Source organism: Pelmatolapia mariae, linkage group LG4 (assembly GCF_036321145.2).
Source record: "Pelmatolapia mariae isolate MD_Pm_ZW linkage group LG4, Pm_UMD_F_2, whole genome shotgun sequence".
NCBI lineage: Eukaryota > Metazoa > Chordata > Actinopteri > Cichliformes > Cichlidae > Pelmatolapia > Pelmatolapia mariae.
The window spans coordinates 36,421,833-36,447,404 of NC_086230.1; the positions used below are offsets into that span (position 1 = coordinate 36,421,833).

Genomic DNA, 25,572 nt, shown 5'->3' on the forward strand with positions numbered 1-25,572 from the left:
TAAACTTTTTTCTGCCTTTTTCTGTATCAGCTGTTCCTCTGATGATGTCGCCTCATTTTATGTGAGCATGCTCACCACGGTGACCCCTGTTAACCCCTGAATAAGGCTTTAGGTTCGGTCAGACGGCACAAAGAAAGTTTCAGTTCACGGTGACTGAGTGTCCTCACAACAGAGGAGAACAAGTAAGAGTGTGTGTGTGTGTGTGTGTGTGTGTGTGTGTGTGTGTGTGTGTGTGTGTGTGTGTGTGTGTGTGTTTTAATAGGATCAGTGGGAGCTTCGTGTCTCATCTCATTCTTATTTCCTGTTTGTTTGTTTACAGATGGAGACGTTTGTTGTTGAGTTTTACTGAAAGTGAACTTTATTGATAAACATGTTGCAGTGCAGACATTTATTAAGGTGTCGATCAATAATCAGAGCACCTCCCGCTTCATCAGTGATCATATGACACTCGGTGTTATTCAGTCATGTGACCTTCAGACAAACGCTGCTCATCCTCATCATCGTCTTCATCTTTGGGGAGACGAGTTCGCCTGAAGAAACCAAGCTGCACACACACACGCACACACGCGCGCACACACACACACACACACACACACACGCGCGCACACACACACACACACACACACACACACACACACACACACACACACACACAGAGTTTTTAAATGTGAAAACAAAACAAAGACGAAAACCAGCGGAGGCGACTTCAGCGTGGTCGTCACGGTGACTGAGGATACCTGCACAGGTACAAACTGAATTTAGTTCAGTTTGCATTACATTATGTGACACGAACCGCTAATTAATCACAAACATCCTCTAAATCAGTGGTTCCCAAACTTTTTTTGCTACGACCCCTTTGTTTTACAAGAAAATCCCTTTATGGTGTAATTATTTTACATATAGTTGTTTTTGTTGTTTTTTTACTGTGTAAGAATATTCAACACATTTTTTAAATAATGTCTCTCTGTGCAAAATGGGTTTAATATAGTGCTGTCAGCGTTAACGCGTTAATGCACCTGTTAGCGCATCAAAATGGTCAAATCCCCGTTAACGAGTTTACGCAGCTTAGTCCATGTGAGGGTTACTCGTCGTTAACGCATTAATGCAGCTTAAGCGCATTAACGTCGTCATCACAACTAACGCGATTAACAATTAACTCGTCTATAACGCAGGCCGACTCAAAATCCCTGGAATGTCTCTGTTAACGCATTTCAGGCAGTTTGTCCGAAGTTTGTTCATTCTGCGCTCCAGACGGGTTAAGCGCCTTAAAACTTTTAATCGCGTTAATCGTGATGATTGCGTTAACGCATTTAGCTGTGTTAACGCCATATTAACGTGTTAATGTTGACAGCACTAGTTTAAAAACAGAAACACCTGTGGGATACTGTTTGTCCGTGATTGTGACAGCCCAGTGTGTGCTCTCGACGCAGGGAAAACCAATTCTGCAGGGGACACCTACCTTCGCACGACAGCTGTTGTGCAGGTGAAGCCAAAGGTGAGATATGCTTCATCACATGTTCTAGTCTTTGGCTTGGAAGCATATATGGAGATGCTTCATCCTCTGCTTTGCATTTGTGTGGGAGCCCCTGTCAGAAACCTGTCCATTATGCTAGCAGCGTCCGAGATTTCTTTTTTTATTCATACTCCCCAAGTGTGTCAGAGCTCTAACACACACCTGACACACAGGTAATGCTCAGTCAGACCAGCTGTGTCTGTGTTGAACGCTAGACTAGTCTGTACATGACTGGCTGAGTAATGATTGATTGATTGATTGATTGATACCTTCCAGAAGATGAAACAGAGAATGCAGAGGAGGAGGAGCCCACAGATGACTGACAGAATGATGTAGCCAATGGGAACACCTTTCTCACCGTCTGGAGGACGCCACAATACTCTGAGCTGAGTCTGCACACACACACACAAAGTTACCAAATTAGCACCTCAACTACGGAACTGGTGTGTGTGTGTGTAGTACCTGTGTGTGTCCACTGTCCAGCAGTAGCGGTTGGACCTTTGATGATGTGTTGATGACATCATAAGATGCAAAGGAAACGAGCTCATAGTTCTGATAAGGAGTCTGTAAGGAGAAATGCAATAACATCACCACCTTCACCTGTGTGTGTGTGTGTGTGTGTGTGTGTGTGTGTGTGTGTGTGTGTACCTACCTCTATAAGTGTATTTGTCCACAGTCGGGCTGAGATTCGGATAACTGCACTGAAGCCCCGCCCCAAGTCTGTGACATCACACACAAACCTGACGCAGCCTGCGTCGCTACTGCTGCAGTTCTACACACACAAACACGATCAATCGATGATTGATTAGTGATGCTGAGCTGATCAGGTAATGTTATTGTTGTGAGATGGTAAAGGGCCTGTATTTGTGAGATCAGTAATAAAGTTTCTTCACCACATGAACAGTCTGTCTGTGTGAGTTTGGCTCCTCCTGCTGGACTGATGGAGAAACTGCAGACACACCCGAGGAGTTTCCAGCCAGCTGCAGGCGTGTGGAAGGACAGAGAGGTGTGAAATAAGCTGTTTAAAATACAGAGTCCAGCTACAACACTGAATATCAAAACTGGGAATTTTTAAAGTTTTCTGAGAAAAGTTCTCTTATTTTGGATTTGATGCAGTGACTTGTTTCAATAAAGTTTCCAAGACCAGTGAAAGGTCTTAATGCTAAAAACCAAAAACAGCATTGAAGGAAATATAAACAGGAAACGGGAGGTCTCTGGGTAAAAACATGGACGAGCTGTGCGCTGGTTAGAAACCAGAGGTCATATCAGGCTGCACCAGACCTCAGCACCTGGACCCATTTTCTTCACTGTTCAGGCCAACAGAAACACCAAGCTAAGCAGTTACGAGAAAGGCGGAGGGACTGCATTGTTCGTTTATGCAACATGGTGCAATCACATCCTGGATGAACAAGGGCCAGTTGAGAAGGATACAGCGTGAACTCGGGCATCTCTTCAACCTGAGCCTGCAGCAGGAAAAGATGCAGACGCTGCTGAAGACATCAACATCATGCTTAGTGCTGGTACCAAAGAAAGCCTCCCCTTCTGGCCTTAACGACTTCAGAGCAGTTGCCTTGAGGTCACATGTCACCAAGGTGAACCTAACACCGGTTCTTGCAGGTGAAATATGCTCTCGACCGTCTTCAGTTTGCTTCAGCCTCTCATGCAGGTGGATGATGATGTTATCTACATGCTGCAGTGTGTTCACTCTCACCTGGGTAGTACTGCCTTTAACACCGTCCATCCACTTAGAATGTGCGTCTAGAAAGACGACCCAAATGCAGGACTCGCAGGATATGTGTATATGTGCACGGTGTTTATCATGAAGACAGGATGAGCAGAACATGAAAGGCTGAACTAAACTGAACGACTGAACTGAAAAAGCAAAATCGCCGATGACGAAGCAACTGAGGGGAACCGAGGGCTTAAATACATCGGATAATGATGAAGAATAGAAACAGGTGACAACACGGCTTAACCAAGCCTGACTAACGACACAGGAAGTAGAAGTAACCAGACAGCACACAGACAGATGACCGACACAATAAAACAGGAAACATACATGTGAAAACAGACACAGGAACCCTGACACACCACTTCTGCTGTCTCCTGACCATCTGTCAGTGCACGCCTGTCCTGCCTGATGTAATACTGGTGCCCCACAGGGGGCGGGCCTCTCTCCATTGGTGTTTACCTTTGTACAGGTCACTGAACAAACTGTTCTCCACCATGGACACCCATCACACTCACTCCACATTTCTGAGGCAGCAGAGCTCCCCCTCCCTCAGACACATTCATTCTTACCGTTCTCTGTAAAGCTGGTTAACAACTCTTCATTCTGTCAAAGGTGAACTCACCTGTCAGGCAGAATATCCCAAACATATTTTTTAATTATACTTCCATGGAGCTACCTCTCTTATGTTTACAGTGTCCAGTGTTCTCTCTCACACAGCGTCAACCTGACTTTGCACTGGTGTAAATATGTAAATTGCTGCACTGTGTCCCAGTGCAAGGCTGTCACTTGTGGCACTTTATTTAACTGTGTTGTTTATCTGTTGTAAATTACAGACTATGTACTATTTTAATCTGCGGTAACACAATTACCGCAGTGGGAACCATAAAGTATCTGTGTCATGGTCCTGGGTCTGCTGGCCCGGTGTTGTGTTTGGACACTTTGACTTTCCAGGGTTTAGTTCTTTGTGAGTCTCAGTCCTTGGGTTTTGTTCCTTTGCCTTCCATGTTTAATTGTTCTTGTCTCCATGTGTAATGTCCCCTGTCGGTCATGTCTCTGAGTCTGCGTCTTAGCGAATGTCTCGTGCTTCCTGTTTTACTTTGATAGTCCTACTCTTACGTCTGTGTATTCTGCTTTGCTTTCTTTGTCTCGTTACATCTGATTGGTCCCAGCTGTCCTCTCCTTGTGTATTTAGGCAGTGTGTCTTCCTCTGTTTGTTGCTGCTCCGTCTGCATTTCTCCATGTTTTGATGCATGCTCAATCATCCAGGTGAGTAAATCTCCAGAAGTTGATTCTGTTCATCTGGACGTCGTCACTCATCCAAGTGTCTTCTGGTTTCAGTCATTATGCAAATGTACTGTTTATAAGATTGGGGAAACCTGCAGTCAGCTGAGACTGAAGAAGTCACCTGGATGAGTGACGAAACGTTTCCCCCACTGAAGACGTCCAGATGAACAGAATCAACTTTTGGAGATTTCTCCATGTTCCTCCTCTCAGGTTTTTGGTTCCTTTGTATACTTTCTGTAATTATCTCCCAGTTTAGGTCATGTTCTGCTTCTGTTTGTACCTCCCCCACTCTAAATAAAGCTCCCTCACAGTGAAATCAGTGCCTGCACTTGGGTCCTTCTCTCCCCGCTCCGCACGTCTGTCTGTCCGTCTTAATAAGGGCGAGTGAGAGTGTCACAGGTACAGGTGACGGCTCAGTGAGCGAGCAGCCCCCATTGTTCATATTTTAGGCTTTTTCAGATTTTTCTACCTTTTGTAAAAACAACTAAGATGATGAATTATTATTTTACTAATGTGTGATGACAGCACTGCTCTAAGCTGGCTACGAGTGTTTCTACTGATATTTACCTGTGACGCACTCACTCTAACCACAGCAGGAACACTCTCTGTCCAAACATTCACATATTTCAGAAGTAAACGGTCACATATGTGACAGAGACAGGTGAGAGACAGGTTACAGACCTTGAAAGGGTCAATTTGCGATGTGTTCAGGGTCCAGCAGCTTAAAGATTCTTCAGACGCTTTGGACAAGATATAGAGCAGGAAGTGATGTCGCCAGGTGGAGGGGAAGTCCACCGTCAGCCGAGCATTGACCGCACTCGGGCCCTGATTCCTCAGCTACACAACAGCACAATCCATGTCATCAGTACGACACAGTTTTACGCTCTGACACAAAGGTGAGGTGGGACTGCTGTCAGAGAGACTCGGGCTCACCTCGTAGACATGTTCCACCAGTGGACCCACTTCCTCTAAACTCCCAGGGTGCACTGCAGGCTGCCAGTCAGGGAGGGGCAGCACAATGTCTTGAGGGGAAGAGCCTCTGAAAGATGGCGACGTGGTCATGATGTGAATCGACTCGGACGTTGAACAAAGAAACAATGTGTTGATTGTTTTTTACCCTCTAATCTGCAGCGTCACCTCGGCCTCCACCTGAACTGCCACCGTCACCTCGTTACTGCTCGAGTTCACCGAGTTCTTACTGGGACATAGATGAGCGGGCGGATGATGACATAATGACCAAACGTGCGTACAGTGAACCAACAGGAACTGTGCATACCTGCGTATTCTGAGGTTAAAGGTGATGTGATTCTCCACCTCCTCCAGGTAACCGACGCTGAACAGGAGACCAGTCTGCAGCTAAACACACAAACACACAGCTCTGCATCATTTCACAATCAGGTCAGCAAAAGTAAAGAAGACCCGTTCTGCTCACGCCAGCAGACATTTGGACCCGCTGCACGAGTGTGCATGTTCAGGATTCATGATCAGACATGGATCTATCAACTGAATCCTCAACTGATATTTCACTCGCTGGGACCACAGCGTCAGTTACGATGAGCGATGATGGGAGAGGGTGAACTGGTGCTGCGGTTTGGGGAAGGCCTCGATTCAATTCAATTTTATTTTATTTATATAGCGCCATACCAGTCATACCAGTTCATGGTGACAGGGGCATATACAGTGGCTTGCAAAAGTATTCGGCCCCCTTGAACTTCTCCACATTTTGTCACATTACAGCCACAAACATGAATCAATGTTATTGGAATTCCACGTGAAAGACCAATACAAAGTGGTGTACACGTGAGAAGTGGAAGGAAAATCATACATGATTCCAAACATTTTTTACAAATAAATAACTGCAAAGTGGGGTGTGCGTAATTATTCAGCCCCCTGAGTCAATACTTTGTAGAACCACCTTCTGCTGCAATTCCAGCTGCCAGTCTTTTAGGGTATGTCTCTACCAGCTTTGCACATCTACAGACTGAAATCCTTGCCCATTCTTCTTTGCAAAACAGCTCCAGCTCAGTCAGATTAGATGGACAGCGTTTGTGAACAGCAGTTTTCAGATCTTGCCACAGATTCTGGATTGGATTTAGATCTGGACTTTGACTGGGCCATTCTAACACATGGATATGTTTTGTTTTAAACCGTTCCATTGTTGCCCTGGCTTTATGTTTAGGGTCGTTGTCCTGCTGGAAGGTGAACCTCCGCCCCAGTCTCAAGTCTTTTGCAGACTCCAAGAGGTTTTCTTCCAAGATTGCCCTGTATTTGGCTCCATCCATCTTCCCATCAACTCTGACCAGCTTCCCTGTCCCTGCTGAAGAGAAGCACCCCCAGAGCATGATGCTGCCACCACCATATTTGACAGTGGGGATGGTGTGTTCAGAGTCATGTGCAGTGTTAGTTTTCCACCACACATAGCGTTTTGCATTTTGGTCTCATCTGACCAGAGCACCTTCTTCCACATGTTTGCTGTGTCCCCCACATGGCTTGTGGCAAACTGCAAACGGGACTTCTTATGGTTTTCTGTTAACAATGGCTTTCTTCTTGCCACTCTTCCATAAAGGCCAACTTTGTGCAGTGCACGACTAATAGTTGTCCTATGGACAGATTCCCCCACCTGAGCTGTAGATCTCTGCAGCTCGTCCAGAGTCACCATGGGCCTCTTGGCCGCATTTCTGATCAGCGCTCTCCTTGTTCGGCCTGTGAGTTTAGGTGGACGGCCTTGTCTTGGTAGGTTCACAGTTGTGCCATACTCCTTCCATTTCTGAATGATGGCTTGAACAGTGCTCCGTGGGATGTTCAAGGCTTGGGAAATCTTTTTGTAGCCTAAGCCTGCTTTAAATTTCTCAATAACTTTATCCCTGACCTGTCTGGTGTGTTCTTTGGACTTCATGGTGTTGTTGCTCCCAATATTCTCTTAGACAACCTCTGAGGCCGTCACAGGGCAGCTGTATTTGTACTGACATTAGATTACACACAGGTGCACTCTATTTAGTCATTAGCACTCATCAGGCAATTTCTATGGGCAACTGACTGCACTCAGACCAAAGGGGCTGAATAATTACGCACACCCCACTTTGCAGTTATTCATTTGTAAAAAATGTTTGGAATCATGTATGATTTTCGTTCCACTTCTCACGTGTACACCACTTTGTGTTGGTCTTTCACGTGGAATTCCAATAACATTGATTCATGTTTGTGGCTGTAATGTGACAAAATGTGGAAAAGTTCAAGGGGGCCGAATACTTTTGCAAGCCACTGTATAGACTTATGCTGGAAGGGGCGTGAGTGAGGTGTAGTCCCGCTCCTGAAATTCAGATAATATCTCCACTTAAGCTGTCGAGTAATAAATGAATATATGCAGAGTATTCTGTATAAATACAGGAGAGACATCTGTAAAGATAAAGTAGTCACAGAGTCCACATCCTCCCAGCTCTGCAGAATACGCTTGATAAGAGACAGTTTCTAAAAACGTCACTAACCCAGTGATGACACGGCAGCTGTGCTGTCTGTGCACCCAAAGTAACACAACCGAGGATTATGGGTAAATAAATGTAATAATTGGTCATGCAACCATGGTGGATTGGGGATGTGCTCACCTTGTGTCCTTGCCTCATGGGGTTCCCGAGGTCGCAGGTAACAACCACAGTCTGGTTCTCCTTCCTCTGCATGCACACCAGCCTGTTAATGCCCTGTTCACACAGAAATCAACGCAACACACAGCTGGCAGTCAGAGAGAGAGAGTGTGTGTGTGTGTGTGTGTGTGTGTGTGTGTGTGTGTGTGTGTGTGTGTGTGTGTGTGTGTGTGTGTGTGTATACGGGTTCATACTATCCTGGTGGGGACTTTCTGCACCGTGGGGACCAAAATCCAGGTCCCCTCGGGGTTGAAAGCAATTTTCACACTCAAAATGCGGTTTTACTGTCAGGGTTACAATTAGGTTATGGTTAGGTTTAGGGCAGAGGTTCCCAAAGTGTGGGGCCCGCCCCCTAGGGGGGGCGCAGAGCCATTGCAGGGGGGGCCCGGCATGAAAAGAAAAAAAAAAAAGAAAAAAAAAAAAGAGCGCTTGGACACTGCTAGCATAATGGACAGGTTTTTGACGGGGCTCCCACACAAACGCAAAGCAGGAGATGAAGCATCGCCAGATATGTTTCCAAACCAACTTCCTTCCAAGCCAAAGACTAGAAAATATGGAAGCATATCTTCCCTTTGGCTTCACCTGAACAAGTGCCAAGGTAGGTCTCCCCTGCAAAATTAGTTTTCCCTGCGTTGGGAGCAGCGCTGGGCTCTCCAAATCACGGACAAACAGCATCCCACATTCTTGATTTTTAGTTCACAAACACTTCTTGTAATGACTAACTACTCCTGACATTTTGGAGATGTTAGCTCTTTATACAGTAAAGTTACAGTGGGATACAAATAACATCAGGCTGATCCTGCCGTAATTTGTTCCCCCGGTTCAAATCACGGACAAACAGTATCCCACAGCTGTTTTTGTTTTTGAACCTATTTTGCACAGAGAGACATTTTTTGAAAAAATGTATTGATAGCAATGTTGAATATTATTACACAGGAAAAAAACAACTACACGTAAAATAATTACACCGTGACGCCTCTGCCTTTCTAAATGGAGGGACAGTAACTGCCTGTGTATGTGTAAGCCTGTAAAACCTGAAGATAGAGACAAAATACTGTTAATCTGACTATCTGCCATTCTGCAGTCCAGCTCATGTAAACAATAACGTGGCGCACAGCGTGACGTGAAAAGAGGCACATACCTTTGACGTTGCGTGACGAACTCTGTATTCCGCGTCCACATGTAAACGCAAAAAAGGAGTTTTTAAACAATCTCAGTTTTCGGTGAATCGTAACGCCGTTTATGTGTGGACGAAAGGCCCAAACGCATAGAAACAGCTGCGTTTTCAAAAATACTCGTGTAGGTGTGGACGTAGCGTAAACGAGCTAGTAGATTATTTTCTTACTACCTGTAATTTATTGCAGATTACTTGTATTTGCTTAATTGTTTACTAAATGTTTGAGGTGTGAAATAAACCGCAATGGAGTTTGTAAACAAAATATGTTTGGAGGATGTGTTTGTGCGGGGGGGGTTAGGTGGTAGCGGAGCGCGAACATTTTTCTTGTAAAAAAGGGGGGCCTGGCAAAAAAAGTTTGGGAACCACTGGTTTAGGGTAAGGGTTAGGCATTCATTTTTAATGGTTAGGGTTAGGGTAAGGGGCTAGGGAAAGCATTATGTCAATGGGATGTCCCCACGAGGATAGCAAACCAGACGTGTGTGTGTGTGTGTGTGTGTGTGTGTGTGTGTGTGTGTGTGTGTGTGTGTGTGTGTGTGTGTGTGTGTGTGTGTGTGTGTGTGAGAGAGAGAGCGAGAGAGAGTGTGTGTTACCTGACTGCTCTGGAAGTGTGTGTGTTCAGGGATTTGGACCACGAGCTCTGTCTCGTATGCTCCCTCACCGCTGTTCACGGCCGACACCAACAGCAACACTGACTGATCACCACCAACAAGCACAGTGTCCGATGCACTGACACACACACACACACACACACACACACACACGCACACACACGCACACACACGCACACACACGCACACAAGCCTCAGCTCACTAAAAACATCTGGAACAGGTGTTAAACATCTGTCCATGTGGGAACAACAACAGCTCCAAAAAGATGGTCTGATAGAAAACAGACGTGTCCACCTGCTCCATGAGCTTCACCTTTTCGCTTTATGCATGTGGCCACCTGCTGGAGCCACACCTGCACGCGTCCATGTGTGGACACTCAGTGAGTACAGATCAGCCAATGAGGGAGGCACACTGAGAATTCTGTTCACGTAAAGAAAGTTTGACTCACGGTTCAGCGCTCAGCTTCAGCTCAGGAACACAGACGTTATCGGCCCCGCAATCCAGGATGATCCTGGTCTACACACATGCACACAGACACGCACACATTCCAAGTAAAAAGTTTACTCTATGTGTGCATGGCTGTGTGTGTGTGTTAAACTTACCTGTGTTGCAGTGTGTGTCTGTCCATGTAAGAGAGCGTGCTGGGTGGTGTTGAGGAGGCTGAAGTCAGCAGTGATGAAGATTGGACTCAACTTATCCCGAACTTCTTCTTCAGACTGCGCGCACACACACACATATGAACAGTTGTGTCTGTTTTCTCCCTTCACTGTATTTTTTTTTCTTTTACTTACTCTCAGGTATGCTGTGCGATTCACACAGGCCACACCCACTTTCCTTTTAATTGTTATCTCCATCGTCTCTTGTGGCTGATTGGCCAAGAGCAGAAGGGTCCGTCGGGCCATTGGCTGCTTCATCTTATCCAGCTTTAGTTCCACCTCCAGAGCTGTGTTAGCCAATTAGCAGAGAGAGAAAAATGAGGTCACCAGTATTAAAGTCCTACATGTCCAAGGACACATTTACCTGAGGATTTTACCTGTTTCCTCTGGAATTCTGTGACCTGATAGGTGGACACACATCTGAATGACGAAACTAAAGAGACACAGAACATTTGGACTGAAACTTTGGTGTGAAGTTTATATGTCTATATGCATTCTCAATCATCCAGGTAAGTAAATCTCCAAAAGTTGATTCTGTTTATCTGGATGTAGCGTTTTGTGGGAGAAACGTTTCGTCACTCATCCAAGTGACTTCTTCAGTCTCAGCTGACTGCAGGTTTCAATCTTATAAACAGGACATTTGCATAATGACTGAAACCAGCCCACTGAAGGAACAATGGGCTGGGAGGTCAGTTCCTTAATCATAATTATGCAAATGCTCATGACCATTGATCAACAACCACTGACCAAAACCCACTGATCAAAGATCACTGATCAATGGCCATGAGTACCATTCACAGAGAGTTGGGGAATGGCTGCAATCACAGCCAATGTAAAGTTTATATTTCTTTACATTTTCAGGGATATTTGCCAATATGCAGATGACACTGAACTTTTCATCAACACTTTATCCTGATGCCTCAAACTCCCAAAGACAGCTGGACCCTCTCAATAGTCTAACACAGCTGACTTTAACAAAAGTGTAGCATCTGGGGGCTCGTTCAAACCACTGCATCGTATCCAGCAGCCAGAGAACAACCGTAACCCTGCAGAGCCACCTCAAGCTGCTCATGAACCGCTGGACCTCACTGAAACCACTGAATTCATATTTTTGAATCAGAATCACGTTTATTGGCCATGTATATGCGCAAACACATACAAGGAATTTGGTTCCTGTAGATGGTGACTCTCAAGCACAGCAATGTAAATCAAAACATCATGTAAATGACACAATACACACACACAAATGTGTATATCTCTGTCTATCTATATATATGTATATACATACATGTACACATGCACACATACATACACAGAGGTGTATAAACCAACCATAAATAACCAATCTAAATCTTATATGCATAAAATACAGGATGACAGAAGTGAGTCGATACCACAAGGTGAATAATTACCAGGTGAGTAATTATGATTTAATTACTCATCTTTTGAAAAAGATAAATAACAAGCTTGGTTGTACATTCTTTATGGCTGAAGTTATTGAAGGAAAGTTTGATCATTACCAGGACACGGATTGCTTTTCTCGATGGCAGAGTTTGACATCTGGATTAAGGAAGTCTGGCAGCAGAGACACATAGACTCTGGACCGGATCACTGTCCAAGACCTGAACACACACACACACACACACACACACACACACACACACACACACACACACACACACACACACACACACACACACAGTTAAAGTACCATCAGCTGTTGCAGTTGTTGCAAAGGGTTTATGCAAACTTCATGGCATCCTGTTGTTATTTACGCTGTTTTCAGTGGGAGAAACACTTCGTCATCCAAGTGACTTCAGCAAATGGACTTCATGGAAGAACTAAGTACGTTTACATAAAGACTCACACTGGCACCACTGATTAACAATTGACTGTAAGGTCAGTTTCATGGTCATTTATATGCAAATTGTCATGACCTTTGATCAATGACCATTCACTCCGCGCTCAAACCAGCGTTCCTCCCTGTCCAGGATGTGTACATCCTCATTATTGAAAGAGTGTCCACTGGCCTGTAGGTGTGAATAGACTGCAGAGTCCTGGCCTGACGAGGTGGCTCTTCTGTGTTGTGCCAGAAGTTGACCAGTACCTCCTCTTTGACTCCCACCACCCTTTGGAACATAAACTTGGAGTAATCAGAACCCTACAACACCGGGCAGCAAATGTTCACTATGTTCACTACCATCTATGTCCACTGTGAACGACCATCTTTAAACAGACACCAACTGTCTGCCATCTATAGAGCTCGAAAATGTGACGTCAAAACCGCAAAGGATTGTATGTACGAGTGGCAAGCAGTACTAGCGCACGCAGACTTTCACAAGAAAACAGTTACACAGCGATAAAAAGAAACACAAAGAATGGCAAGAAGCTGTTGTATTATTAACTGCAATAGCCGGTCGCATGACAGCCACGGGAAGCCGACGGGTAAAGAGATCGGTTTTTATCAGATTCCATCGTGGAAGAGGAATGGTTGAAGCCGTGTTTCTGAAGTAACAAAGAGCCGACGGATGGCCTGGATTGCAGCCATTGGAAGACCAAATATAACGTCCCAGAACACTCCAGCTCACATGTTAGTCTGCTCCAAGCATTTCCACAAAGGTAAGTCTTCTGTTGTAGTTATTACGTAATTTATCATAACATAATTGTTGATGTAGGTTACAAATAAGTCTTATATTGATTTGAATTGAATTCGTTGCGCTATGCTGCTTTGTTCACTGTGGCTTTATGGGCTAATATTTGTTGTGTTTTGTAGGAAAACCAGCCTACAAAATGCTGGAGTGCGATCCAGACTGGGCACCCTCTATCAACCTGGGTCATACTGAGTTTAAAGCTGTTACCACAGTGAGATTTGATCGGTTAAGAGAGAGAGAGCGATATCAAAACAGCCACGAAAAGTCCGTCATATATGCGCCCAAGTGTTGTATTGAGGCAAGCAAGTGATGAATAACTGTTTTCCACTATGTTGTTTTGCAATGTTGTTGTTGTTTTTGTTGCATTGTTGATTTGTTTTTCACCAAAGCAGCTAATAAAGCATAACAGAATATAATTTTGCATCTTTCCTGTAAGATTCTATAATAGAATGAAACAATAATGCCAGTAATAAATAAAGACAATAAATTGAATGAACTATGAAACACTCATTTTATTTCTATTGGATCTGAAAATGTTGTGTAATACTACAACCTGAAACGACAAATAGATTGCGTTGGCCTGTACAGGAGGAAAAAAACAACAGCTGTGAAATGGAATAGTCCGAATCACCAAAGTAAACTGGACCTGGGCTTGTTGCAGGGATCTGAAGTTACTAAACATTTTATGAGTGTATGCGCCCACACTTATATGTGAGTGCATACACTAGCGTGTATCTTTAATGTGTGTGATGAAAGTTGGGCAGCACGCTAACGTCCTTACTCCACTCTGCATGCTCGTATGGGTCTGACCCTTTCACTCCTTTGATTTTTTCCTCCTACTTTTTGTTGCCTTTTCGTCACGTCTGTCTTTGTACGGACCTGCCGTGTTCTCCTTCGTTTTGTACATAACTGTTTTTGGGGCAAATAAAATGCAAGTAGGGATTAAAACTGTAGAGTTAATGATTACCGGTGGTGTAAATGCTAGCGCTTGATGCAGTGTTTTGATTTTGCTGCCACTCGTACCTAAAATGCAATGGGCGAAAGTCACGTAGTCTGTCGAGCTCTATAATCCAGTTCTGAGATCCTTCCCAGACACCTTAACGCCCACTCACATCCTGGGCCATTTGACCTCAGGAAATCACATGATAGGGTGGGGCCAGGTTTCACAATGAGTTCACCCGAAACCCTGGCTGATTGTGACCTACACCCGTTTTCACACCTTGGCTCATGTGATTAGGTAGAGGATCATCAGGGGGTCCTTTGTCCCTCTTTGGGGGGAAACTCCCACAGGGCTTAAATCTGGGACTTAAAGAAGTTCAGACACTTTTCTTTTTCCAAGCTCCTGAGATCCAGAGGTTGTAGGGTTTCCCCGATGTATAAATCCTGGCAATCCTCCTGACACTTAACAGCGTGCCCTACATTATAACCTCACCCTTGGATTACTGCAACTCCCTTTTAGTAGGGGTTGGCCAGGGCACTCTGTCATGCCTGCAACTGATGCAGAACGCTGCGGCACGGTTTTTAACTGGTAAAAGAATATTTGACCATATTATTCCAGCTCCTTTTTACACTGGCTTCTAATTTAATTTAGGATCTACTTTCGAATCCTTTAACTGGTTTTTAAATCCTTAATGGTCTGCTGAAGCCATCTGATCTGCTGCCTGGGATAACCACTCAGGGCCTTCTTGATGTGATGTTCTTCCCTGGTCATTGTGTCTATGGGGATGGTGTTCACTCCGTGTTGTAGCGTGCTGACGAAACCCAGTTTGTGGTGGTGCTAGTTTGAGTTATTGTGCAAAGGTACTGTTTATAAGGTTGGGGAGACCTGCAGACAGCTGAGACTGAAGAAGTCTTTGGATGAGACGTTTCTCCCACTGAAAACGTCCAGATTAACCGAAACAACTTTTTGGGATTTCCTTATGATTGAAAATGCACTGGTTGTACTTCAGATATGTGAATATAAGTCAGATTTATCGATTCTAAATCTATAATACACTATAAAGACTGTAAAGATTTGTAACAATATAGGTCAAGGATTAATGGAAGTCTTGGGTCTCTGGAGTTCTGTGGACCTTGAAGGTCTGGAGACCTGAGGCAGTTTTTCATTACCAGTACATTGGATGATCGGGCTTTTACCTGTAGACAAATGCTCGGTCCGCAGCCCATGCTCCAACCAGCAGGTCTACAAACACAAAGACAGTGCAAGGACACAGATTATTGACTGCTGATTGGCTGATTGCTCCTTATTTATCTGTATTATGGATATAATAATTATATTTATTTTTTTAACTTGTTATGTGTTTGTTGTAACTTTTGCTGCCCTATTGGCCAGTTCTTTCTTGGAAAGTAGATTTAAATCTCAGACTTTTCACTTGGATCAATGATGGATAATAAAACTGAACAACATGAACATACCCGGGTATCCATTCCCATCAATGTCTGCACCGGACCTCAGAGTAAAGCCAAACGCTGTCCTGCTAGGCAGCGGGCTGCTAATCACCTGGGAGGGTGTGCCTGACAGTCCATTACTGTTTCCCAGATAGATGAACACCTGGCCCTGCCCACTTTCCCCTGACCAGGGGGCACCAACAGCCACATCTGCAAATAAACAGCTGATATGACCCACATCTCACGGGGACATTTATTTGCATTTACTGTTTCTACAGTTACCTTGATAACCATCCATATCCAGGTCACCCAGTGCAGCGAGGGCAGAGCCAAAACGCCCGTACAAGGAGAGGCCAATCAGTGATTGGTCTGGCTGCAAGGAAAAGGTCTTTTTCTGCAGGTACAAAACCACCTAGACAACAAAAAAAATCGAAAAAAATCTGTTTGATCGATGAATAAATTGAATATTGATATGATCAGAAAAGTATGCAAAAATATTTAAAGATGTGCTTCAGACAAGTGCACTCGTTTCTCTTTCAGCAAGTACCTACAAACTGTTTCAGTACCAACTCCTAAAGCTGGACTAGGAAATAAAACTAATGAGAAAAATTTAAAATATTCATGCTCAGATGACTTTGACCCTTTGTGATGATCCACAGTCGGACTGTATGAAAATATTTATGAACTGTTATTAAGAATTAGTCCTGGCAGGCCATGAATTCAATCACACACAGCTAATCGATTACAGCGGTCCCTCGTTTATTGCGGGAGTTATGTTCTAAAAATAACCATAGGTGAACTCCGTGAAGTAGCCAGCTTTACTTTTTACAGTTATTATAGATGTTTTAAGGCTGTAAAACCCCTCACTGCACACTTTATACACTTTTCTCAGACTGCATGAACATTTTCACACTTCTCTCTCTTGTTTAAACACTCAAAGTTCAAACCTTCGTAGAAACATAAGTCCAGTATTATAGAATGAAACCAAAGGAACCCACAGGAGCCTTTGACGGTGCAAAACGTTTCATCGACATTGTTGTGTTTGTTGGAGGAAACTTACAAACATACAGTGCAGCACTTCAGAGTCACACTATTTAAATTTGAATGCTGAACGCATTCTGTCCTGTACAGGAGACACGGCATGAGATTGATTGACAATGGTCTACAGCCAATCAGGATGCAGAACACAATGCACAGTACAAAAAAAAAATGAAAAAAGAAAAAAGAAAGAAAGCATGCAAAATTGCACCAAAAAAAAAAAAATAAAAAAAAATTAAAAAATCACGAAACAGCGAGGTCGCGAAAGGTGAACCGCGTTATAGCGAGGGATGGGGAACCATTTTTATATGAACGGCCATTTAAATTTTGATAGTTCTGAGGGCTATACTATTATGAACACCAAGGGATTCAAAAAAGAAAGACAAAAAAAGTCTAACTACTGTGTTACTAAGCCTCATTAGGTTTCACGTTCTTGGTTATTAATGCACTCAGCACAAAGCGTAATATTCTCTGTCGGTGGTCGTCTGAAAGCTGCTTTCTAAGGACTCAAACTCTGACGAAGAGAGTTCATTCTGAGTTGGGAGCGCTTCAGCGTGTTTCGAACTGTAATGGCACCAGTGCCTCGCCACAAACTAGGCACAGTGGCTTGCCTTTCACTTCAACAAAGAAAAAATAATTCAGATCAATCAAATCAAATCAATCATTTTTTCCTGAAACACGCAGCATTCTGCATCCACCTTCCTTTTCTTGACAGCTGCCGTGATTCATGCTTTGTTATCTGTGTCAATCACGTAATGACGCCTCATTTTGACTTGGACATATCTGTTTTATCTCAGAAAACTAATGACTGATGATTTTTTCCTGATTTTTTTATTTGTTCATTATATAGGCACATTTATAAAATATATGCATTTTATTGCTCTGTGGTCCGACTGAAATGTTCTTGTGGGCCATGTGAGGCCTGGAGGCTGGATGTTTCCCTCACATGCTCTGCTACAGTTGCTCCACACCTAAAAGCCACTTTACAAGCCACCAGGTCCTCCATTGTGCTGTTTCTAACTTAAGTCATAAATACAAATCATATTTGTCATCACTGCTCCTGCTTGGTTCTGAGTGGGTTTTTGCTGTGTGTCTGAACAGATCGATGCCACCAAATACAAATTACTGCAGAAAAAAACCGAACCAAGGAAAATGCTTTTCAATGTTCATACCTGTCCTCTCTCCTGTAGCTGCTCCTTCACTCTGTCCATGAAAAGCGGAGCTCCAATCAGCACATCATCCAGACTGCATTCAACCGAACAGACAGAGAGATAGTAATGTAAACCGCTCTGATGTCTGAAAGTGTCCAAAACAAACGTCTTCTTACCCATCACTGTTGACGTCGGCCACAGCTACACTGTGTCCAAAATATGACGCCACCTGCAGGAGATAGAGACACCACAGGTCCACTTTCAGACTTCCAAATTTTAGTCCTGCTATTTATGCAGCAAATGGAGGTTTTATACCTGAGCTCCCAGAAAGGTGTGGTGAACTCTGAGAGATCCAGTGCTTCTTCCATCATATATCTTCACCTGTTAACACACAGATGGATGAAAAAGTCCAGGTGAACCACAGAAAACAGAAAGTCAGGCTCACCTCAACACACGGCTTCGGCTCTGGAACCAGTCTCTTGGAGAGGGGCAGGACTCCGTTTGGAGTTGCCCTGGTGAGAGGCGACGGGCTGGGATGGCTATCCTATATCCCCTTGTCTTGCTGCCTGGAGGTTGGGGTTTCTCCCAGTGGATGAGGGGTTTTGTTCCCTGTGCCTTTGGGTTGGGGAACGGGTCCTGACTGTTGTCTGCGCTTATACGCCGAATGACAGTTCATAGTGCCCAGCCTTCTTGGAGTCCCTGGGCAGGGTGCCTGAGGGTGCTGTACCGGGGGACTCTCTTGTCCTACTGGGAGACTTCAATGCTCATGTGGGCAACGACAGTGAGACCTGGAGGGGCGTGACTGGGAGTAACGGCCTCCCGGATCTGAACCCGAGTTTGTCCACGACAAACACCATGTTGCACCAGGACGCTCTAGGCTGCAGGTCAATGATCGATTTTGTAACTGTATCACCGGACCTGCGACCATATGTTCTGGACACTTGGGTAAAGAGAGGGGCTGAGCTGTCAACTGATCACCACCTGGTGGTGAGTTGGATCAGATGGCAGATGAGGATGCTGGACAGAACTGACGCGCCTAAACATATAGTGAGGCTGCGCTGGGAAGGTCTGGCAGAGCCCCCGGTCTGCAAGATCTTCAACGCACACCTCCGGCAGAGTTTCAACAGCATCCCAAAGGAGACTAGGGACATTGAGTCCGAATAGACCATGTTCAGTACCTCCATTGCCAAAGCCGCTGCACTGAGCTCCAGAGGTGAAGGGAGCAACCAGGCTGAAGAAGGAGTCCTATCAAGCTTGGTTAGCCTGTGTGACTTTGGAGGCAGCCATGGTCTGCAAGTGGTTGAAGCAAAAACTCGGATGTGGGAGGAGTTCAGAGAGGCCATGGAAAAAGACTTTTGGACTGCCTTAAAGAGATTTTGGCAAACCATCAGGAGACTCAAGAGGGGAAAGCCATGTGTATAGCGCCCCCTGCTGGCTTAAATTAAGAACATTGTTGGGTGGTGGAAGGAATACTTTGAGGACCTCCTTAATCCTACTGGCATGTTTTCCGTGGGTGAAGCAGAGTCTGGGGACGAGGGAGACCCCTGGATTGGCAAACTAGGTTAGTGGTTCCCATTCTTTTCACACCACGCTTGCCTGTGAGCATGTGTCAGAAAAGGATGCCCCACCTTCAAATCATTTATATATAGATAAAAGCAAAGTACGTGTGTGTGTGTGTGTGTGTGTGTGTGAGTGTGAGTGTGAGTGTGAGTGTGAGAGAGAGAGAGAGAGAGAGAGAGAGAGAGAGAGAGAGACTTTGAGTGAATGGGACTGGAAGTGCTTTCAGTGCTCAAAATTAAGTAGAAAGGTGCTCTTTAAGTACTTGCTCTGTTTACAATGCATCACCAGTCTAAACTGATGAAATCCATAAAAAGCTGGAGAATAAAGTAGAAAACAGTAGAGAGTAAAAAAAAAGAACCTTACTGTTCCTGCTGTGTTTCTGTCATTTGGAACACCGACGAGATAATCTGAAACATAAACAGTGAGCCGACCACTTACATTATGTCACATTATACTGTGTTAGATTGTATTATGTTGTATTATAACCTGGTGTGGAGTCTCCAGTCAGCAGGCCACTGGCCACTGAGTAACCTGAAACAAATTTGAACCGATTTCCAGTGAATTCTGGGAAGTGCAGTAACACCTGATAACAGCCAGGGCTGAGCTTTTACTCTCTAAATTTGAGTTACCTGTCAGAATAAAAGCCTTCTTCAGCTACTCACCGTGGTAAACATCATAGCCTCCCCTCTCATCTGATTGGCTTATGCCCGCCACATATGTTATAGGATCATCGCTCTTCCCACTGTTGATGATGTCATCAACACCAACAGTGATCACCTGACCTGAAATCAGCACAGTGTTCATCAGCGTTGATGTCAGCAGTGATGTCAGCACTTACCTGCAGGTGGTGGTAAGCAAGTTCTTTAAAAACAAGAAACAGACTGAGGCTGACGTTTATTCTTAGCATTCTATGAATGTCAGTGACCTTTTTACCATGTTTTCTTTCTTGTAGAACAGAATGTCCTGATTCTGCGTTCAGGTCTGTTCAAAGTGTAACATGTAATTACAGTAAGTGGCCAGCAGGGGGCCCTCACCCTGAAAGAAGAAGCTTCCGGGAGCTCCAAGCACTAGCCGACCGTCCTAAAACAGGACATGAAGCATTAGCGCCACCGTGTGGATCAACATCATCATCATCATCAGGGTATTCTGTGATGGCGCTCCCACAGAAATGACTCCACCCACCACCGTCTCACCTTGGTGACATCAGCGGTGAAGCCAACCTCACAATATCGCTGGTCATTTCCTAGGCAACAAGAAACAGTTGTAAGAGAGGACCCAGGAAGTAGTCAGGCCCTTTGTCTCTGTGTGTCTTCTTACTGTTGTGCATGCGTTTGTAGTCTTCCTCCATCATGAGCCCTCTGCAGGGGGAGAAGGGGGTGGAGTTTCTTGTCTTGTGTTCCAATATGAGACAGTTCCCCACAGGTGTTATCCCTGACTCCGCCCCTCCCCTCTGAACATTCCAGTGGAAGAGCGGCGCACATGCCTAAGAGGTGCACAGCGAATGGTGAATGAACTTCACAAAGAGCTCACCTGCTGCTAGTGTGTCTGTAATGAGCTGGGCAGCCTGCAGAGGGCGCCAACAGACCGTGATTTACCAGCAGATGTGTGCTGCCGACCGATCGCACCGCTGCGCCGAACCACTGCTGGCTCTTTAAGCTGAGAAACATCAGATCTGAACTGCGGTGGACCTCATCACCTGCGGCAGGTAAGATAAACACAGCATGGTGTGTACGAGGTCAGGACCGTGAGGTCAGGTGAGGTCAGGATGTGGAAGCAGGTGACGCTGCTCTGAATGCAGGACTGAAAGTTATGTTTTTGTTTTTAGTGTTATCAATCTCTGTCTCTCTTCCACAGCATATCATTATCCTGTCTTCCTTCTCTCACCACAACCAATCACAGCAGATGGCCCCGCCCCTCCCTGAGCCTGGTTCTGCTGGAGGTTTCTTCCTGTTAAAAGGGAGTTTTTCCTTCCCACTGTCGCCAAAGTGCTTGCTCATAGCTCATTATTATAGGGTCTATCTTACAATATACAGTGGCTTGCAAAAGTATTCGTCCCCCTTGAACTTCTCCACATTTTGTCTCATTACAGCCACAAACATGAATCAATGTTATTGGAATTCCACGTGAAAGACCAATACAAAGTGGTGTACACGTGAGAAGTGGAAGGAAAATCATACATGATTCCAAACATTTTTTACAAATAAATAACTGCAAAGTGGGGTGTGCGTAATTATTCAGCCCCCTGAGTCAATACTTTGTAGAACCACCTTCTGCTGCAATTCCAGCTGCCAGTCTTTTAGAGTATGTCTCTACCAGCTTTGCACATCTACAGACTGAAATCTTTGCCCATTCTTCTTTGCAAAACAGCTCCAGCTCAGTCAGATTAGATGGACAGCGTTTGTGAACAGCAGTTTTCAGATCTTGCCACAGATTCTCGATTGGATTTAGATCTGGACTTTGACTGGGCCATTCTAACACATGGATATGTTTTGTTTTAAACCATTCCATTGTTGCCCTGGCTTTATGTTTAGGGTCGTTGTCCTGCTGGAAGGTGAACCTCCGCCCCAGTCTCAAGTCTTTTGCAGACTCCAAGAGGTTTTCTTCCAAGATTGCCCTGTATTTGGCTCCATCCATCTTCCCATCAACTCTGACCAGCTTCCCTGTCCCTGCTGAAGAGAAGCACCCCCAGAGCATGATGCTGCCACCACCATATTTGACAGTGGGGATGGTGTGTTCAGAGTGATGTGCAGTGTTAGTTTTCTGCCACACATAGCGTTTTGCATTTTGGTCTCATCTGACCAGAGCACCTTCTTCCACATGTTTGCTGTGTCCCCCACATGGCTTGTGGCAAACTGCAAACGGGACTTCTTATGGTTTTCTGTTAACAATGGCTTTCTTCTTGCCACTCTTCCATAAAGGCCAACTTTGTGCAGTGCACGACTAATAGTTGTCCTATGGACAGATTCCCCCACCTGAGCTGTAGATCTCTGCAGCTCGTCCAGAGTCACCATGGGCCTCTTGGCTGCATTTCTGATCAGCGCTCTCCTTGTTCGGCCTGTGAGTTTAGGTGGACGGCCTTGTCTTGGTAGGTTTACAGTTGTGCCATACTCCTTCCATTTCTGAATGATGGCTTGAACAGTGCTCCGTGGGATGTTCAAGGCTTGGGAAATCTTTTTGTAGCCTAGGCCTGCTTTAAATTTCTCAGTAACTTTATCCCTGACCTGTCTGGTGTGTTCTTTGGACTTCATGGTGTTGTTGCTCCCAATATTCTCTTACACAACCTCTGAGGCCGTCACAGAGCAGCTGTATTTGTACTGACATTAGATTACACACAGGTGCACTCTATTTAGTCATTAGCACTCATCAGGCAATGTCTATGGGCAACTGACTGCACTCAGACCAAAGGGGGCTGAATACTTACGCACACCCCACTTTGCAGTTATTTATTTGTAAAAAATGTTTGGAATCATGTATGATTTTCGTTCCACTTCTCACGTGTACACCACTTTGTGTTGGTCTTTCACGTGGAATTCCAATAACATTGATTCATGTTTGTGGCTGTAATGTGACAAAATGTGGAAAAGTTCAAGGGGGCCGAATACTTTTGCAAGCCACTGTAAGGCTCCTTGAGGTGACTCTTGTTGGTGCTGTATAAATAAAAGTGAATCAAACTGAACTGTTCTTTTAAAGGTTGTGAGATTTTTGCTGACTGTGCAGGTCTTAAAGGTGTGCCAGACTCACCTGTCAGATCAAAGTCAGTTATGTTACAGTTCCCACCTCCAGATGACCAGGAGCAGAGGAACACACCCCCTCCCTCAGTCACTCCTGATTGGCTGGTGTTGGCTTTGGGAGCTCCAATGACAACATAGGACCTGCAGAAAGATTCTGCTGCTTGAGTGTTATCGTGGCAATCAGAGCTCAGCAACATTTAAAGCTGTGTCCCAAAACGTAGGCTGCATCCTCCTGAGGCCGCATTTGTAAACTGATTACGTCACAAAATAAACTTTTAACATATTTTCAGGCAACAGTGTAGCTGTGTAAACTTCAAATATCTGCTCGGTTTATCAAGACATCACATATTTGGAAAAGTGCTCCGATGTTTTCTGAGACGTCTGTTACCCACCAGCTCGATAGCTAGCCGGGGGTTCAATGGTCACTCGAGCCGGCGAGAACAGCAACATTGTTTTCAGACCCCCCGCGGTCTTTCACTACTCAGGTTAGACATGATATATAAGTCACTTAGATAACTTAAAAATGTTATTGTTTCCCCTTTTTCAGTGTTTTATTTGTTCCTCAGTTTGGCTGAGATCAAAGTTATTGGATTGGATTAGATTAAGTAAAACTTTATTAATCCCTCGGGTGGGTTCCTCCTTGGTTTTCACACAGCTGAATAAACGTCAAACAGAAAACTGATTAAACAGAAGTGTGAGATAGTCAAGAATTTACTCCAGTGTCCTGTTGTATTTTAGATAGCAAGGAGCAGACAGCCGAGTTTATTAAACTCCACCGACACAGCGGTGATGCAAATCTGAAGGCTAGACCATCACATTTCACAGCCTCGCACTTCCGGTCTACTCGGTCTACGAAGGACCCGGTCCGGGTCCTCCAAAGGATGCGGCCTAGGTTTTGGGACACAGCTTGTACCATATGAAGCTCCTGCATAGAGCAGGTGAGGAAAGCAGAAAGTTACACAGCTAAGAGAATCCTGTCAATTTTCAAAATAAAAGACCCTATGCAGCCCAAACACACTGCTTCTGAAGCACTCCAGGTGTAGTTTGAACCACAACAGATGTGCCAGGTGTATTTCAGCTGTGCATCCAATGAGCGAGGAAAATGTGCTTTAGGGTTTATCTTAGTTTACCCTTTATTTAATTTTTACAGACAGGAAATTCTAAGTTATATCCATGAAATAAGATCAGGGTCTGGGGAGTGGAACCCTTCCTGTCTGAGCTGAAACCCCAGGTGTTTTTACCAACTTACGTGTTATTGATGGTCTGAAAGTCAGCGGAGAATCCAAACAGACTTCCTGTCGGTCCTCTGAACATGACTTTATCCAGCAGGTTCAGACTCACACTCAGATTCACACACAGCAGCACACACACACACCTGAACACACACATCCTGCCGTCTCACTGCTGCCTGCCCGACTGTGAGGAGTCTGAAGTAGCTGCTGTGTTTGAACTTATAAACGCTGTGTGTGTGTGTGTGTGTGTGTGTGTGTGTGTGTGTGTGTGTGTGTGTGTGTGTGTGTGTGTGCGTGTGTGTGTGTGTGTGTGTACATTGACAGATCATTGACAGCTAGCTGTGTCAGTTTAACTGCTGAGCTGCTGCTTCCTGTTGATAGGACCTAAAAATAAAAGCCTCCTTATCTGAGTTTCATGTTTCTGTGTTTGTGGTGAGCTCAGCGACATCCAGGAAATGACTCTGTCTTCTTCATCTTTACACTTGGCTGTTGTTTATTATCCTTCTCAGAGTCATCAGTAACTCCTTCACGCTATCTTTGTGAGGCCTGAATCATCTTCAGTGATGACAAGAAGCTGACACTTTGTATGTTTAATTTTGTCAAAAGTCTTTAGGGGACAACAATAATCTTCACTTAATTTATTACAGACAGAATTAGTCCATGTCATGTTCCAGTGTTTATAAAAGCTTGACGTATTGTGTCACCACTATTGAATTTCTTGACTCATTCAAAAGGCACATAGTTCCTCAGTAAGGCAGGAGAAGTTGGGACATTAGTTGAAACTGAACAGCAGCCACTAATGAACTACCTACAGTTTGGCGAGGGAACTGAGGCATGAGTGACATAAAGGAAATGCTGTAGGTGACGTCAGACATCGGAGATGTGGCAGAAAAAAAAGAATGGTAGCTCAAAATAAACAAACTTTTTTTAAGCTTTAATTATACCAAAGTAAACTAAACAACTGACAAATAACTAACCATATCTATTTAATCATATCCAACACCCTGGAGATTACATCGACGGGTGCTTCGAGGCAGCAGTTATGAAGAAGGCCCAGAGCGCATCTTCCTCAGGGAAGACTGAGACGCCGTCATCGAAAAGAAGACGCCTGCCAGACTCCCCCAGTACAACGTTGCCGGCTGGTGGAGACTTTGCAGACAGAGTCAATTGATAAGCGATTGTCCAGCTTCCATGCAAGGTTGTCCTTTGTAG

At 44.7% G+C, this 25,572-nt stretch overlaps 1 protein-coding gene across 1 annotated transcript; it reads right to left on the reverse strand.

Annotated features, from left to right (window-relative positions):
* Window positions 1-347: 347 nt before the first annotated feature.
* Window positions 348-24,539, reverse strand: itga2b (integrin, alpha 2b). The gene is made up of 31 exons (XM_063472628.1): window positions 24,378-24,539; window positions 23,139-23,269; window positions 20,993-21,093; window positions 20,715-20,880; window positions 20,591-20,640; window positions 20,432-20,477; window positions 20,060-20,179; window positions 19,884-19,928; window positions 19,761-19,804; window positions 18,153-18,218; window positions 18,014-18,066; window positions 17,859-17,931; window positions 15,931-16,060; window positions 15,676-15,858; window positions 15,397-15,442; window positions 12,130-12,231; window positions 10,987-11,042; window positions 10,745-10,896; window positions 10,556-10,669; window positions 10,402-10,469; window positions 9,935-10,070; window positions 8,132-8,224; window positions 5,806-5,885; window positions 5,647-5,727; window positions 5,463-5,568; window positions 5,211-5,366; window positions 2,407-2,493; window positions 2,166-2,285; window positions 1,976-2,077; window positions 1,783-1,905; window positions 348-544 (listed from the first exon to the last, which is right to left on the reverse strand). Exons 1-31 carry the CDS (start codon window positions 24,515-24,517, stop codon window positions 455-457), a joined length of 3,060 nt encoding a protein of 1,019 aa, XP_063328698.1. The 5' UTR covers window positions 24,518-24,539; the 3' UTR covers window positions 348-454.
* Window positions 24,540-25,572: the final 1,033 nt, after the last annotated feature.